Source organism: Ictalurus furcatus, chromosome 10 (genome assembly GCF_023375685.1).
Source record: "Ictalurus furcatus strain D&B chromosome 10, Billie_1.0, whole genome shotgun sequence".
In the NCBI taxonomy this organism is placed as follows: Eukaryota; Metazoa; Chordata; class Actinopteri; order Siluriformes; family Ictaluridae; genus Ictalurus; species Ictalurus furcatus.
The window spans coordinates 19,058,540-19,075,310 of NC_071264.1; the positions used below are offsets into that span (position 1 = coordinate 19,058,540).

The window sequence follows — 16,771 nt, forward strand, 5'->3', positions numbered from 1 at the left end:
ATCTCCAGAGTCATCAACCAATTCACTTACATCACCACCTACTTCACCACAATCATCAACATTTGACCCATCACAAACTTCTTCAACAAACTTAGTAACAGCCTCACAACCTACTTCTCCTGTATCATCTACAGATCACTCATCAACATCCGAAATGCAACAAATTTCATCAACGAATTCAGTTACGGCATCACATCCTGCCTCTGCAGAATCGCTCACAGATCATTCATCAACACCAGAAGCTCCAGAAAGTTCATCAACACCATGGATTACAACATTACCATCTGCTTCCCAGAAATTATCTACAGATTACTTATCATCATCTGAATCTACTGAAACTATATCAACACAAACAGTTACAGTATCCCCACCTGCTTTTGCAGAATCATCTATAAATCAGTCAACATTCATATCTGCAGAAACTTCACCAACAAATTCACTTACAGCATCACAACCTGCTTCTGAAGAATCGCCCACAGATCCCTCTTCAACACCTGAAGTTCCAGAAAGTTCATCAACACCATCATTTAAAACATCACCTTCTACCTCCATAGAATCATCTCCAGATCACTCATCAACATCTGAATCCCCCGAGATTTTCTCAACACAACCAATTACAGCATCACCTCCTACTTCACCAAAAACATCTCCAGATCATTCAACAACTGAGTCCACAGAAACATTAACAAAATCAATTACTCCATTACCATCCACTTCAGCAGAATCATCTACCCATCACTTCTTAACATCTGAAGCTACAAAAACTTCGCCAATACAAACCAATGGAGTGTCACGACCTTCTAACACGGAATCATTTACAGATCACTCAACAACATCTGAATCTCCCGAAACTTCATCACAATTGTTTCGAGCATCACCATCTACCTCCCCAGAAAAATCTACTGATAATTTAACAACTAAATCTCCAGAGCCATCAACCAATTCACTTACATCACCACCTGCTTCACCACAATCATCAACATTTGACCCATCACAAACTTCTTCAACAAACTTAGTAACAGCCTCACAACCTACTTCTCCTGTATCATCTACAGATCACTCATCAACTTCCGAATTGCAACAAATTTCATCAACGAATTCAGTTACAGCATCACATCCTGCTTCTGCAGAATCGCTCACAGATCACTCATCAACACCTGAAGCTCCAGAAAGTTCATCAACACCATGGATTACAACATTACCATCTACTTCCCAGAAATTATCTACAGATTACTCATCATCATCTGAATCTACTGAAACTATATCAACACAAACAGTTACAGTATCCCCACCTGCTTTTGCAGAATCATCTATAAATCAGTCAACATTCATATCTGCAGAAATTTCATCAACAAATTCACTTACAGCATCACAACCTGCTTCTGAAGAGTCGCCCACAGATCCCTCTTCAACACCTGAAGTTCCAGAAAGTTCAACAACACCATCATTTACAACATCACCTTCTACCTCCATAGAATCATTTCCAGATCACTCATCAACATCTGAATCCCCCGAGATTTTCTCAACACAACCAATTACAGCATCACCTCCTACTTCACCAAAAACATCTCCAGATCATTCAACAACTGAGTCCACAGAAACATTAACAAAATCAATTACTGCATTACCATCCACTTCAGCAGAATCATCTACCCATCACTTCTTAACATCTGAAGCTACAAAAACTTCACCAATACAAACAGATGGAGTGTCACGACCTACTAACACAAAATCATTTACAGATCACTCAACAACATCTGATTCTCCCGAAACTTCAAGACAAACAATTAGAGCCTTCACATCTGTATCCCCACAACCATCTACGGATCCATCATCAACATTTAAATCTCCAGAAACTTTATACAAGCAGCAAGTTACACCATCACGTGGAAAGTCACATGGAGATCACTCCTCAACATCTCAAACTCTCCAAATGTCATCAGCATCATCAGTTACATCACCAATTACTTTACCAGAATCATCTAGAGATCAGTCATTAACATCTAAATCGGCAGATATTTCATCAACAAATTTAGTTACAGCATCACCACCTGCTTCTGCAGAAATGCATACAGATCACTCATTAACACCTGAAGCTCCAAAAACTCCATCAACACCATTGTTTACAACATCACCTTCTACCTCCCTAGAATCATCTCCAGATCACTCATCAACAGCTGAATCCGCAGTAACTTTATCAACACCACTGGTTACATCATCACCTCTTACTTCACCAGAAATATCGACCAATCATTCAAGAACCGAGACTTCAGAAATGTTAACAAAATCAATTACTGCATTACCATCAACTTCCACAGAATCAGCTACACATAACCCCTTAACATCTGAGGCCACAAAAACTCCATCAATACAAACACATGGAGTGTCACGACCTACTCACACAGAAACATTTACAGATCTCTCATCAACAATTGAATCTTCAGAAACTTCAACACAAACAGTCACTGCCTCACCATCTCCCTCCTCAAAATTATCTACAGATTACTCATCAGCATCTGAATCTCCAGAACCTATATCAACACAAACAGATATAATATCACCACCTGCTTCTGATGAATCACCTAGAGATCACTCCTCAAAATCTGAAGCTCCAGAACCGTCGTCACCACCATTCTTTACATCACCACCTACTTCAACACATTTATCTACAGATCACTCATCAACATCAACTACAACTCTGTCAACAACAACCACCACCACAGGCATTTCTCCAACAACCACTACTTCAAAAACCCCACCAAAAGTAACCACCAACAAAACCAACTCTTCACGACCATCTATAATTTTTCAACCACCAACTGCTTTGCTATCAAAAAGTATTGTTTGTCTTACTCTATCCCTTTACACTGTGTTAATTTTTTTTCTCTGAAAGAACATTTCTATGTGTATGGTTTGTGTCTTATTAATATCTTTATTATTATCTTGTATCTTATGTTTATCTGTTTGATTTCTCTATATTTTACAGCATTTGCTCAAGCAGTGGTTAAGATGCAATGTGTCACTAAACTAAGCAATGAGAAAATCATCATCTATATAGAGGAGGTAAGGCCTAACTTTGTGCTATACTCCAAATGTATGGATATTTTATCCTGTAGATCTATGTGACATTTGTATCAGTTGGAATTAAGATATGAAAGGAATAAAACATGACAGGGTGTGCTGTTATAGGAAAATAATCCAAACATTTCCAATTTTTAATTTATTAATGAATGAATCTTTATACATTTTATCCATTTATATTTACATTTAATGTTGAGGAAGATCCATGAACTAAGTTACTTCCTGTTATCACTTACTGTGCATTATAGCAGCTATAAACAGTTTCCTGTCCTGAAGATTTTAACATGACAGAAAACATACTGACCATTACAAAGGTGTCACAAATTCCCCCAGAGTATGTTGCTTTGACCGTGCCCTTATTGTGATTTGTTTGAATTTCCTAGTCCTATCTCCACTCCTTTTCTGTCATTTCCCCAGTGTGTTTATCTGCTGTCAGGTTAGCCTTTGAGTATTGTGTACTAATTATAGTCTCCTGTGTGTTTTGTATGGTTGCAAAGTCTTATCATTGTTTAATGTGTCCCTGAGAAGGGAACAAAATGTTGCGTGAGCTTCACGCTGTGGGAAGCGCCCTCGCGTGTGACCGGTACCTGAAGTCTGTGTAAAATCACGTCTATTTATAGGCCTGCCATGGTCAGGTGACGTGGCATTTCACGTGTCTCATGACTATAAAACGGCACCTGTAAACCACATCATCAGCCTCTATTATCTGATGTGAAGACGTGATTCACAGGCATGCCCCAGTATGACAAAGCTATGCAAAATCTCGTTCCCTTCTCAGGGAACAGGGTTACATGCGTAACCCAGATGTTCCCTTTCAAAGGGAACTCAACATTGCGTGAGCTTCATGCTGTGGGAACGAGTACACCCACTCTATCATACTGAGGGTATAGCCTGTCACAGAGGCTCCATCAATAGGGGTGTGCCTGACTGAAATGGCAGCCACATAGGCCCTAATTGTAGAAGGAGCCAACCTTGCTGAGAAACGTTCCTGTAAGAACTCCGGGATTGTAGCAATTGCTCAGTTTACTGGGTCCTAGTAATGTTCCTAGTGTTTAACATGGTCTCTACAACCTCGGTTGAGAGACCGGAATCTATGAGCTGGTGCCCCTCAGGGGCCAGACCCACCTAGGAGGTGACTCACCTAGTGGAATGAGCCCCTATGCCCAGAGGTGTAACGAGACCGCGTGTCTCATAAGCAATAGAGATTGCTTTCACTATCCAAATAGAGATGCACTGCTTTGACAGAGCATCACCTCTACTAGCACTGCCAAGCAAACCAGCAATCACTCCGACTTATGTCACTGGCCAGAGTGGTGGATGTAAGTACAAAGAGCCCTCACTGGACATGGTGCAATCTTTCTCGTTCTGTTGTAAGAAACAGAGGAGGGGAGTAAGCCTGCAACACTACTGGCTGGGCAGCAGATGTAGGCACTTAGGAATAATCTGGCCTAGGATATAGGGAGGCCTTGGCTAATCCAGGTGCAAAGTCAAGGCAGGAAGCGGTAACAGAGATGTCAGGCCCACAAAAAGAGCTACCTTTAGCATCAGAAGCTAAGAAACTGACTCTAAGGGCCCAAAAAGGGTGCCTGACAGACCTGCCTGAACCACAGAAGCTCCCAGGAAGGTATGCCTGGTCTGGCGATGGGCCTCAGCCATCTGACACCACGTATACACCTTGAAGTTAGAGGATGTTGCTCCACAGAGTCTCCATCAATAGAGGCAAGGCTGGCTGAAATGGCGGCCACGTAGACCTTAATTGTAGAAAGATCCAACCTTGCTGAGAAACATTCCTGTAAGAACTCCTGGACTGTGGCTATTGCACAGTTACTGGGTCTCACTGGTGTTCCTCACATCACGATAAAAAAGTTGCTACTTGAATGCATACAATTTTATTGTGGATGGTGCTCTAGCATTTAACATGATCTCTACAACCTCGGTTGAGAGACCGGAATCTATGAGAACCAAATTCAAGCTGGCCAACCTGGTGCTACTAGCAGCAGACATAGCATGATCTTGGTGAACTCTTGCTAGAGCCTGTGGGAGCAGATCAATCGGGGGAAAGGCATACAGACATGACCTCGGCCATGTGTGTACCATGGTGTCCAGCCCTGACACGTCTTTTTTTTTTTTAGTGCAGGAGGAATGAGGGTGAACACGTCTCCTCGGAGGCAAACACGTCTCCTCGGAAGCGAACACGGAGGCCTCAGCCCCTGCCTCAACAGGATGTTTGCCCAACATTCCTATTGCCCAGAATGTACATTGCACTCACTGACAAAACTTCCCCTCCACCAGAGAAGACTTAGTTGAGCCTGCCTGAACAGGGAGCGCAAACATAATCCTTCCTGCTGGTTGATATATGAGACCACCACTGTATTGTCTAACACATGGTGATCTCTCAACTGAGAAGGAATTTAGAACTAGGAGTACGGCACACACTTCTAATTTATATGCCATACTAGATGAGGGCCACTCCAGAGACCATGAGGGAGGCATCTGACATTACTGTCTTGCAATAAGAGCTGCCCCTTGAGTGTGACCTGAGGCTAAAAATTGGGGACACCTCCAAGTTCTTAGAGCATATAGGCATCGCCGCATGACATCGATTACTCTCAGGGGTTACTCTCAGGTGTCTGAAACTTCCGACTTTCAGACGCCACTGAACGGTCTCATGTGCAATGGGTCCAGAGGTATGACATTGGCTGCTGCCACCATAAGCCCCAACAGCCTCCACAGAGACTGGTGGGGATGCCCAGACCTAATTTTATCTTGCTCAATGTTGATAGGATTGCCCTACGTGTGTTGGGAATAAACATGTCCTCACTGTATTCAAATCCCATATAACCCCTAGAAAAGTTGCTCTCTACTGGAGAAGCAACTTTCCCTGAGGTTCAACCTGAGCCTCAAGCTCCTCACGTGGGCGAGAATAACCGCGCTAGAATTAACCAGTCATCCAGGTAGTTTAGCACACGGATGCCCCGGAGTTGCAAAGGAGCCAGCGCGGCATCCATGCACTTTCTGACAGTGCGAGGGGATAAAGCTAGACCAAAAGGAAGAACCGATATTGATACGCGTTGTCTCCAAACACGAACCTCAGGAACTTCCTGTGACTGGGCAATGTAATATGTGTCTTTTTTTAGATCTATTATCACAAACCAATTCTCAACTGAGACTAAGGAATGATACGTTTGAGCGTCAACATCCTGAACCTGTATGTCCGAAGATTACGATTCAGATGATGCAGATCTAAAATTGGCCACACACCCTGTCTTTTCTGTGGACCAGGAAATAACGGCTGTAAAACATCCCTCCCTCAGAGAAGAGGTACATGTTCTATGGCCCCTTTGTCCAAGAGAGATCTACTCCCTGGCTAATGTCGGGCTTTGCATTGTGCTGACTACTGTGGTGAGCATGCCTCTGAAACAGGGGGTCAAGCTATGAACTGGACCCGGTACCCTTTTCTATGGAGGACAGAACCCATGGAGACACATTTGGCAGTAGTTCCCACACTGCCATATGGTCTTTATTGACGTTAACTTTCCACATTTTGTGGGAGGGAAAGCATCAGATTTTCATTGCCCTGTGACCGCTCGCTGACCAGAGAAACTGAAAACTTGGGACAACATTGGCTAGGGAGCTCTAGTGTAATACTGGGGGCTAACTGCCCTAACAACCTCTTGTTCCCTGATACCTCCCTCCACGACCTCTCAGGACTGCTTCTTTTTGCCTTTTTGCACTGAGTATCATTTTAGATCAGGCCTACTAGCAGTCTGCGACTGTGGCCGCCTGGTCCCTTTGGCTTTCTGCGGGGGGAAAGTGGGCCACCACACTTGCTTTCTGTGCCTCCCTCACAGTTCAGCAGGTCTGCCTGGTAGGACTGCAACACTGCCATTGTATGCTGGGACCCACAAGCATGACCCACTGCCGCATATGCTTTGCCAACCAGTGATGGTCTTACACGGCTTGGATGGCAAAGCCGGCCCCCTGATTTTGGTGCCATTGCTGGAGAGAAGTGGCTCACAAGCACCTCCTCCACCTTCGGCAAAATAGCTGTACTGTTTATCCCCCAATGGCCGAATAATCCTATGTCATGGGGTTATAAACACGGCGTTCCCCAGAAGCGTGACACTTCATGGTGCACTTCCGGGAAAAAAGAGGAGTTTTCTGCGGTGTGAGGGAGTGCTCGCCTTCTCACTGGCTCCCCCCTCTGGCTCCTCATGTTGACTCCCTTAACAGAAGGAGAACCCATCGCCCTTCAGCTGAGAATTGAGAGAGCCAAGAGCGGAGCTGCTTCCTTGTGCCCTTTTAAAAATGTATTTATTTATTTATTTATTTATTTATTATTTTTTATAAATGTGTAAAAGGTCACTTTTCATTTTTTATTGCAGTTTTCCCGACTCATCCAGGCTAAAGTTAATGGAACCATTAAGATTACAGTGAAGAAGACCAAAATGTATCACCCTAAGGATCACCTCCTTAAAGCTCCATAAAAAAAGAGAAGTCTGAAGAATGTATTTCATTATTCCACTAATAATAAAACTAACAATTCATTTTATGGATTGGCACTCTGTCCAAGGTGTACCCCACCTTGTGCCCGATGCTCCCTGGGATAGGCTCCAGGTCCCCATGACCCTGTAAAGGATAAGCGGTATAGAGGATGGATGGATGGATGGATAATTCATGTTTCCACTGTGGGAAAAACAAATGCTGTCTCAATGCAAAGGCACTAGTATTATTTAATTAGCTCAGGATGATAACTGACACATTGCTCAGCCATTCTACATAGTTTGTCATGTGTGCATGTAAAGTTTGCCTGAAAAATGTGCCGACCATGCTATTAACTAAAGAATCATTAGAAGGATTAGAATGACCAACGTGAATATTCATCATATAAACAAAGCCATGTCACCCTTCCAGAAAGCACTAACACATCACAGCCACACAAACTGTCTGTTAACATATTTCTGTACTAATAGGATGTAAATTTTGGCTGTGTCAAGTAGACAACATTGCAGTGTTATCATAATCTAAGGCACAACAAAGGGCACAACGAAATTTATTGCCTCATGGTTTCTAGAATGTTTCTTGAACATGGATTATTATTGAAGGCTTTATCGATGTTCTTGACGAGAGTTCATGCAACTTTATAACTTTACTTTTTTTCAGTTTGTGTAGTCTATGTTAAATATACTCTGTGTTCTACCAGAACAAATAATAAAACAAAGAGAAACAAATATTTATTATTATAATTATTATTGTTATTATTGTTATTATTAATAAAATTTCAGTGCAAAATGTCTGTGTTCTATTGTTTTTGGTGGCTGTGTTGTCAAACCACAGGTACTAAATTAAAAAATAAATATATTCAACAGTGCCAGCAAATCCATTGAAAAAGGTGCAACACTTGCCCTACATCAAAATAGTTTCTTGTACATCTTGCAAATGCCTTTCATGTTTTTCACTCAATCAAATACCTATTAACATTTTGAGAGTAGCTTTTCCCTAAAAAAAACATGTTTTATCTCGTATGCAAAAGAAGATAGTGCCGTCACTTTCTGGTGCATGAGAGAAAGCATAATTTAAAATCACATGGGCAAAATGTTGCAAAATTTGTTTATTTAAAAAAAAAATAAAGCAGCATTGAGCCATTTGGGAGCAGAAAGACGTTTGTGTTGAAAGAGTCTTGTAGAATATTGTCCATGCTTACGTAGTGTCCATCACTAATATGAGCAGGTCCATCCAGCAGTCTCTATTGCGTATGCTTAGGCCCAATGTCGCTACTCTGCCTCCAATTTTATGCAAAATAGCAACTTCGATTTCGACCCCAAAAAGGCTTTAAAAACGCAACATGGGAGTGAGTGGCACCATATTGTCTAATTATATATACAGTCATTTGTAGTAACTCAGTATTATGTAATTTTTGAGTTTGCCACATTTGACCTATAAAGTAGATAAAAATATGGACACTTCGATATTCATCTTTTGTTAGTACCAAGCTAGTCAGCTAACTGGGATGAGTGATGTATATTTACCTCATCAAAACAGCAAAGAGTATAGTCTATGTTTTATATTAAACTAAACAAGTGAATATATCTTGATTGATCGAAAGCAAATACTAGTATACTGTATACAGCATAACTCATTTAAAAGTAAGGAAGTGCTAGCAACTGGTAATATGATAACCTGTGAAACCTTCTAGACTTTCTGAGTAGCTTTCTGAGTTTTAAGTTGAGGGGGTGTTTTCTTTGGTTTTTCCTAGTTGGAGGCTGGAAATTCTGAGTTGCGAGCCTTAGTTGAATGCAGCATTAGAAAACATCATCTCCACCAAAAGAGAATACTGCAGCAGTGTTTTAGTCCTTTAATCTGCCCACCTCTCTCATTTCCTCCTCTGCACAATTTAAGTAACAGGTCAGTTTCCAAAGCTTCAGCTTTCATGCTAATATCATCATCAACTGTATCATGCTCATCATCTCATAGATTGTTAACTAGCCGAGGTAAGTCTCTGCTATAGCTCAGAACCATATATCTGCATTGCATTCTTTGGCAATAACATCTCCATTACTTCTACACTGGATTCCTCATAAATGTGATGTTAAATGTAGCTGAAAAATGGTGAGTAAAACCAACTTCTAGTATTTTTATGAGCTAACAGTGAAACCTGACCATTGTCCCTTTTGTTTGAAATCAGTAAATTTTTTCTCTCATAAAATGCCATCGTAACTGCACTAGTAATAACAATAATAATGTCCCCCTGTTGTGATGTATGATGTTCTTACCTGTAGATGGTGCTCCAGTGCCTTATCACCTGGCCGTTAACCTGTAAGTGAAGAACAAAAGCAAAGGAAGCAAAAGTAAAACAGACAGTTGGAATGACCAGACCATGTGCATATTGTGTGCTCTCATGATTCCTAGAAGTGTAAGCCTAAACAGCCAAACAAAGGGAAATATTACACCTGTGACATCAGAGCAGCACACAAGAGCTAACTTCTCATGGTAATAATGAAAATGCAGCACCAACTGACAAATTAACACCAAAATCACTAATCACATAACAAATATTTAAATCTAAACTTATTTTATGTATTTCAGGGTGTAGTTTTCCTTTAAGTAAAGTAACAAATTTAAAGAAGCATATCACACTGCTCAAGGAAGTAAAGTCTAAAACAGAGGTCGGGAACCTTTTCAGCAAAAAAAAAAAAGTCTTTTTTAAAAAGAGCCAGTTATATGTTTTTACTTCTTATTACTGTAGTTATTATCTTTACTATTATTGCATAATAATAGTAAAAATAAAAAATAAAATTAAAGTGTTAATGTAATAAAAGCCATTACACATTTTGCGTTTTTTGACCTAACAGCCTACACTTCACTTTATTAGCCTGTAGGTGGCATTTGGACTTCATTTACCCAACTATGATAGTGTCATCAAATGGTAAATCACTACAAGATGCAGTACATAAGTAAGAGTAAATTGAACACCACTTACCATTAATGCGACTTCCAAATCTGTGCATTCATATGTCTGTTCGGACTATACTCGTCTTTTTTTCTCTTAGCTATTTCACCTTAAAAAACTGATAATAGCATGGCTATGTTTTCAAATGATTTATGAATTGAACCGGGAAATTACCACTCTGTCCCACATTGTCCTATGAAACTCAAGCTTGTTGTGCCACATCACGATTGGTTGGTGTATGCATGGCAAACTGGCATCGATTATGAATTATGTAATATTTTAAAAATATGTAATATTTTATAATAAAATATGTAGACTTTTAATTGAATTGATACTGTACACTGGCTTCTGTGATTGTTTTTATTTTATTTTTTTTCCTGCCATTGAGCCATAGGCAATCAGTGAAAGAGCCATAGGTTCCCAACCCCTGGTCTAAAATGATCTACATTATAACACTAAACACAGACGTAAACGTTATTATTTGGTACACAGCATGCCATTTCCCTGAGAACCTGTTCTTCCTCTGAGGAGATGAGGGTGGAGTTTGAAGTCAGAACTGTACAACAGCCAATCAACTGTCAATCCTCAGAGTTTCTTCAGCTAAACAGCTGAATACAACACATTTTATTTGTAAAAACTCTGTTTAAGGATTGTCATTCCGAAAGCTGTTTATACATCACCGTATGGCAAGATGCTTAAATTTACATTACTCATAGGATGTGTTCTAATGATTAAAGGACAAACTACAACAACAGGTAAGGTGTCATTTATTAGCAATACCTCAAATATTGGCATAGATTTACTGCCTCTGTTGAGGATCATACATACACAAGTGATTATTTTATATATATATATATATATATATATATATATATATATATATATATAATAAGAGAAAACTGATACAAACTGAAATGATTATAGCTACATCTGCATACTACAGGGTGTCCCAAAAGTCTCCATACATAGGGAACTATGCCAGCACCATGTCAGTTGTGCCTTCGTCAGTGGATATTCGCGAACATCCACTTCTTGGTCGTTCCACAACATATCCAGTCTTTTTGAATTTGTTAATAAGTTTGGCAAAGGCGTCGTGTGTGATGTGCTTGCCATGTTTTCTGTAAAAGTTCATCGCAACCTTGTGACAGTTTCCTGTTCCAGCCATGAGAATGATTTCAATACATTCTTCTTTTGTCAAAGGCTATCTGAAAAAATAAATATAATATAAACTAAGTATGAAAAATTTTAAGACATTTTGCTAAAAGTATTGGCACCCTGTCCAGGGTGTACCCTGCCTTGTGCCCAATGCTTCCTGGGATAGGCTCCAGGTTTCCCTGTGACCCTGAAGTGAAGGATAAGCGGTATAGAAGACGGATTTTGCTAAAAGTGTTCATTTCCCCAATGTATGGAGACTTTTGGGCAACCCTGGATATATATTATACAATGTAATCAAATTTTCTTTTGTCTATTTTAACAAGCTAGCATCTGTTAAAATAAAAGTTGGTTTTCCATAACAATGTGAGTCTAAGTTCTCAGAATCAGTACAATTTGTCCTTCATGGCTTTTCAGTGACACTGCTGTGCTGGAAGTGTTGAATATATAAACACAAACTCAAAATCCTAAACCTGCATCATAGCCTTAAAGGAGCAATTCAGCTATGGATAAGAAGCAAAAGAAAATGTCTGCACCAGAGCTGCAAGGCAAATGTACCTAATGAGAAATGGAAATCAATAAAATCCAGTTTAGCATGGGCAATTTGTAACAAATAATTTGTACACCATTTTAAAAATACTTCCCTAAAATGACAGAATAAATCTCTTTAAAAAATCAATCTACAAATTCAAACTATACTGTATAGATAATTATATTATAATTTTTATGTATATTCCATTTTCAAAATGTCTGATGTGGCTGTGCAGGAATAACAAACTATGTGGGCTTTTTAATTAATTTATTTATTTTAGCTCTGTGTGATGTATACCTGACAACTTAGAAAATGTCATGATTCTAATAAAATTTCATCATTCTAATTCAAGCAAAAATGTATGTTTGTAAAGCAGACTCAATAAACTCATTCAACACAACAATATAATAAAATTTCTTAAAGTTCATTAACACCACTGATTACACTATCACCCTTAATTTCCACAGAATGTCAGATCACTACATCTCAGTCATCAACATCTCCAGAAACATCAGCAGAACAAACAATTACTGCATCACCATCTACTTTTTCAGAATTATCTACAGATCACTTGTCAGCAGTTGAATCTTCAGAAACATCAACAAAAATGATTACAGAATTTCTATATACTTCCCCAGAATCATCAACATATCACTCAACTGAATTTCCAGAAACTTCAGCAACACACTCAGTTACAGCATCACCACCTACTTCACCAGAATCATCTACAGGTCACTCATCAACAAATGAATCTCCAGAAACTTCAGCAACACCATCAGATACAATGTCGCCATCTACTTTTTCAGAATTATCTACAGATCACTTATCAACAGTTGAATCTCCAGAAACTTCAGCAACACAAGCATTTACAGCATTACCATCTACATCACCTGAATCATGTACTAATAACTCAACATCTGAATCTCCAAAAACATCAACACAAATTATTTCAGCATCTCCATATTCTTCCCCACAATCATCAACCTATCACTCATCAACAACTGAATCTCTAGAAACTTCAGCAACACAAGCTTTTACAGCATCACAATCTACTTCACCAGAATCATCTACAGATCACTCAACATCCGAATTTCCAGAAACATCAACGCAAATGATTACAGCAGTTTCATATACTTCCCCAGAATCATCAACATATCCCTCTTCGAGACCTGAGTCTCCAGAAACTTCAGCAACACAAGCAGTTACAGCATCACCATCGACTTCACTTGAATCATCTACAGATCACTCAACATCTGAATCTCCAGAAACTTCAGCAGAAGAAACAGTTACTGCATCACCATCTACTTTCTCAGAATTATCTACAGATCACTCATCAACAAGTGAATCTCTAGTAACTTCAGCAACAGCATTAGTTACAATGTCGCCATCTACTTTTTCAGAATTATCTACAGATCACTTATCAACAGTTGAATCTCCAGAAACTTCAGCAACACAAGCAGGGACAGCAGCACCATCTACATCACCAGAATCCACTACAGATCAGTCAACAACATCTAAATCTCCAGAAACTTCGGCAGCACAAAGAGTTGGTGCAACACCATTTACTTTCTCTGAATTATCTATAGATCACTCATCAACAACTGAATCTCTAGAAACTTCAGCAACACAAGAATTTACAGCATCACAATCTACTTCACCAGAATCATCTACAGATCACTCAACATCTCAATCTCCAGAAACATCAACACAAACAATTTCCGGATCTCCAAATACTTCCCCACAATCGTCAAGATATCACTCATCAACAGCTGTATCTCCAGAAACTTCAGCACCACAAGCATTTACAGCATCACCATCTACATCACCTGAATCACGTACAGATAACTCAACATCTGAATCTCCAAAAACATCAACACAAACGATTTCAGGATCTCCATATACTTCCCCACAATCATCAACATATCACTCATCAACACCTGAATCTCCAGAAATATCAGCAACACAAGCATGTACAGCTGCACCATCTACTTCACCAGAATCCTCTACAGATCAGTCAACAACATCTAAATCTCCAGAATCTTCAGCAGCACAAACAGCTGGTGCAACAACATCTACTTTCTCTGAATTATCTACAGATCACTTATCAACAACTGAAACTCTAGTAACTTCAGCAACAGCATTAGTTACAATGTCATTATCTACTTCACCAGAATCATCTACAGATCACTCAACATCTGAATCTCCAAAAACATCAACACAAACGATTTCAGGATCTCCATCTCTGAATCTCCAGAAACATCAACACAAACAATTTCCGGATCTCCAAATACTTCCCCACAATCGTCAAGATATCACTCATCAACACCTGAATCTCCAGAAACTTCAGCACCACAAGCATTTACAGCATCACCATCTACATCACCTGAATCACGTACAGATAACTCAACATCTGAATCTCCAAAAACATCAACACAAACGATTACAATGTCAAATCTTATCAACACTTGAATATCCAGAAACTTCAGCAACACAAGCAGTTACAGCATCACCATCAACTTCACCAGAATCATCTACAGATCACTCAACATCTGAACCTTCAGAAACATCAACACAAACAATTTCCGGATCTCCAAATACTTCCCCACAATCGTCAAGATATCACTCATCAACACCTGAATCTCTAGAAACTTCAGCAACACAAGAATTTACAGCATCACAATCTACTTCACCAGAATCCTCTACAGATCAGTCAACAACATCTAAATCTCCAGAATCTTCAGCAGCACAAACAGCTGATGCAACAACATCTACTTTCTCTGAATTATCTACAGATCACTTATCAACAACTGAATCTCCAGTAACTTCAGCAACACCATTAGTTACAGCAGCACCATCTACTTCACCAGAATCATCTACAGATCAGTCATCCACATCTGAATTTACAGACAATTTATTGACATCTGAATCTCCAGGAACTTTATCCACACCATTGTTTGCACCATCAGCTTTTACTTTTGCAGAATCTTCTACAGATCAGTCAACAACATCTAAATCTCCAGAAACTTCAGGAGCGCAAACAGTTGGCGAAACACCATCTACTTTCTCTGAATTATCTACAGATCACTTATCAACAACTGAAACTCTAGTAACTTCAGCAACAGCATTAGTTACAATGTCATTATCTACTTCACCAGAATCATCTACAGATCACTCAACATCTGAATCTTCAGAAACATCAACAAAAATGATTACACAATTTCTATATACTTCCCCAGAATCATCAACATATCACTCAACTGAATTTCCAGAAACTTCAGCAACACAAGAATTTACAGCATCACAATCTACTTCACCAGAATCATCTACAGATCACTCAACATCTCAATCTCCAGAAACATCAACACAAACAATTTCCGGATCTCCAAATACTTCCCCACAATCGTCAAGATATCACTCATCAACAGCTGTATCTCCAGAAACTTCAGCACCACAAGCATTTACAGCATCACCATCTACATCACCTGAATCACGTACAGATAACTCAACATCTGAATCTCCAAAAACATCAACACAAACGATTTCAGGATCTCCATATACTTCCCCACAATCATCAACATATCACTCATCAACACCTGAATCTCCAGAAATATCAGCAACACAAGCATGTACAGCTGCACCATCTACTTCACCAGAATCCTCTACAGATCAGTCAACAACATCTAAATCTCCAGAATCTTCAGCAGCACAAACAGCTGGTGCAACAACATCTACTTTCTCTGAATTATCTACAGATCACTTATCAACAACTGAAACTCTAGTAACTTCAGCAACAGCATTAGTTACAATGTCATTATCTACTTCACCAGAATCATCTACAGATCACTCAACATCTGAATCTCCAAAAACATCAACACAAACGATTTCAGGATCTCCATCTCTGAATCTCCAGAAACATCAACACAAACAATTTCCGGATCTCCAAATACTTCCCCACAATCGTCAAGATATCACTCATCAACACCTGAATCTCCAGAAACTTCAGCACCACAAGCATTTACAGCATCACCATCTACATCACCTGAATCACGTACAGATAACTCAACATCTGAATCTCCAAAAACATCAACACAAACGATTACAATGTCAAATCTTATCAACACTTGAATATCCAGAAACTTCAGCAACACAAGCAGTTACAGCATCACCATCAACTTCACCAGAATCATCTACAGATCACTCAACATCTGAACCTTCAGAAACATCAACACAAACAATTTCCGGATCTCCAAATACTTCCCCACAATCGTCAAGATATCACTCATCAACACCTGAATCTCTAGAAACTTCAGCAACACAAGAATTTACAGCATCACAATCTACTTCACCAGAATCATCTACAGATCACTCAACATCTCAATCTCCAGAAACATCAACACAAACAATTTCCGGATCTCCAAATACTTCCCCACAATCATCAAGATATCACTCATCAACACCTGAATCTCCAGAAACTTCAGCACCACAAGCATTTACAGCATCACCATCTACATCACCTGAATCACGTACAGATAACTCAACATCTGAATCTCCAAAAA

The 16,771-nt window shown here is 39.5% G+C and overlaps 2 protein-coding genes across 2 annotated transcripts; both read left to right on the forward strand.

Annotated features, from left to right (window-relative positions):
- Positions 1–2,182: 2,182 nt before the first annotated feature.
- LOC128613769 (uncharacterized) lies at positions 2,183–8,292 on the forward strand. The gene is made up of 3 exons (XM_053634854.1): positions 2,183–2,837; positions 2,987–3,063; positions 7,467–8,292. The coding sequence occupies exons 1-3, from the start codon at positions 2,276–2,278 to the stop codon at positions 7,566–7,568; spliced, it is 741 nt and encodes a 246-aa protein (XP_053490829.1). The 5' UTR covers positions 2,183–2,275; the 3' UTR covers positions 7,569–8,292.
- A 5,301-nt stretch (positions 8,293–13,593) lies between these two features.
- Positions 13,594–16,424, forward strand: LOC128613310 (uncharacterized). Its single transcript, XM_053633975.1, has 3 exons — positions 13,594–13,765; positions 15,008–15,884; positions 16,349–16,424. The coding sequence occupies exons 1-3, from the start codon at positions 13,594–13,596 to the stop codon at positions 16,422–16,424; spliced, it is 1,125 nt and encodes a 374-aa protein (XP_053489950.1).
- The last annotated feature ends 347 nt before the right edge of the window (positions 16,425–16,771 follow it).

What these genes read in the sequence shown, in the direction of transcription:
- LOC128613310 (XM_053633975.1), top strand. Translation starts at nt 13,594, where the DNA reads ATGTCGCCATCTACTTTTTCAGAATTATCTACAGATCACTTATCAACA. An exon ending in TTCGGCAGCACAAAGAGTTG is followed by an intron (nt 13,766 to 15,007) that starts GTGCAACACCAT and finishes AATTATCTACAG; the next exon opens with ATCACTTATCAACAACTGAA. An exon ending in CCAGAATCCTCTACAGATCA is followed by an intron (nt 15,885 to 16,348) that starts GTCAACAACATC and finishes TTGAATATCCAG; the next exon opens with AAACTTCAGCAACACAAGCA.
- LOC128613769 (XM_053634854.1), top strand. Translation starts at nt 2,276, where the DNA reads ATGTTAACAAAATCAATTACTGCATTACCATCAACTTCCACAGAATCA. An exon ending in AACTGCTTTGCTATCAAAAA is followed by an intron (nt 2,838 to 2,986) that starts GTATTGTTTGTC and finishes TATATTTTACAG; the next exon opens with CATTTGCTCAAGCAGTGGTT. An exon ending in TCATCATCTATATAGAGGAG is followed by an intron (nt 3,064 to 7,466) that starts GTAAGGCCTAAC and finishes TTTTTATTGCAG; the next exon opens with TTTTCCCGACTCATCCAGGC.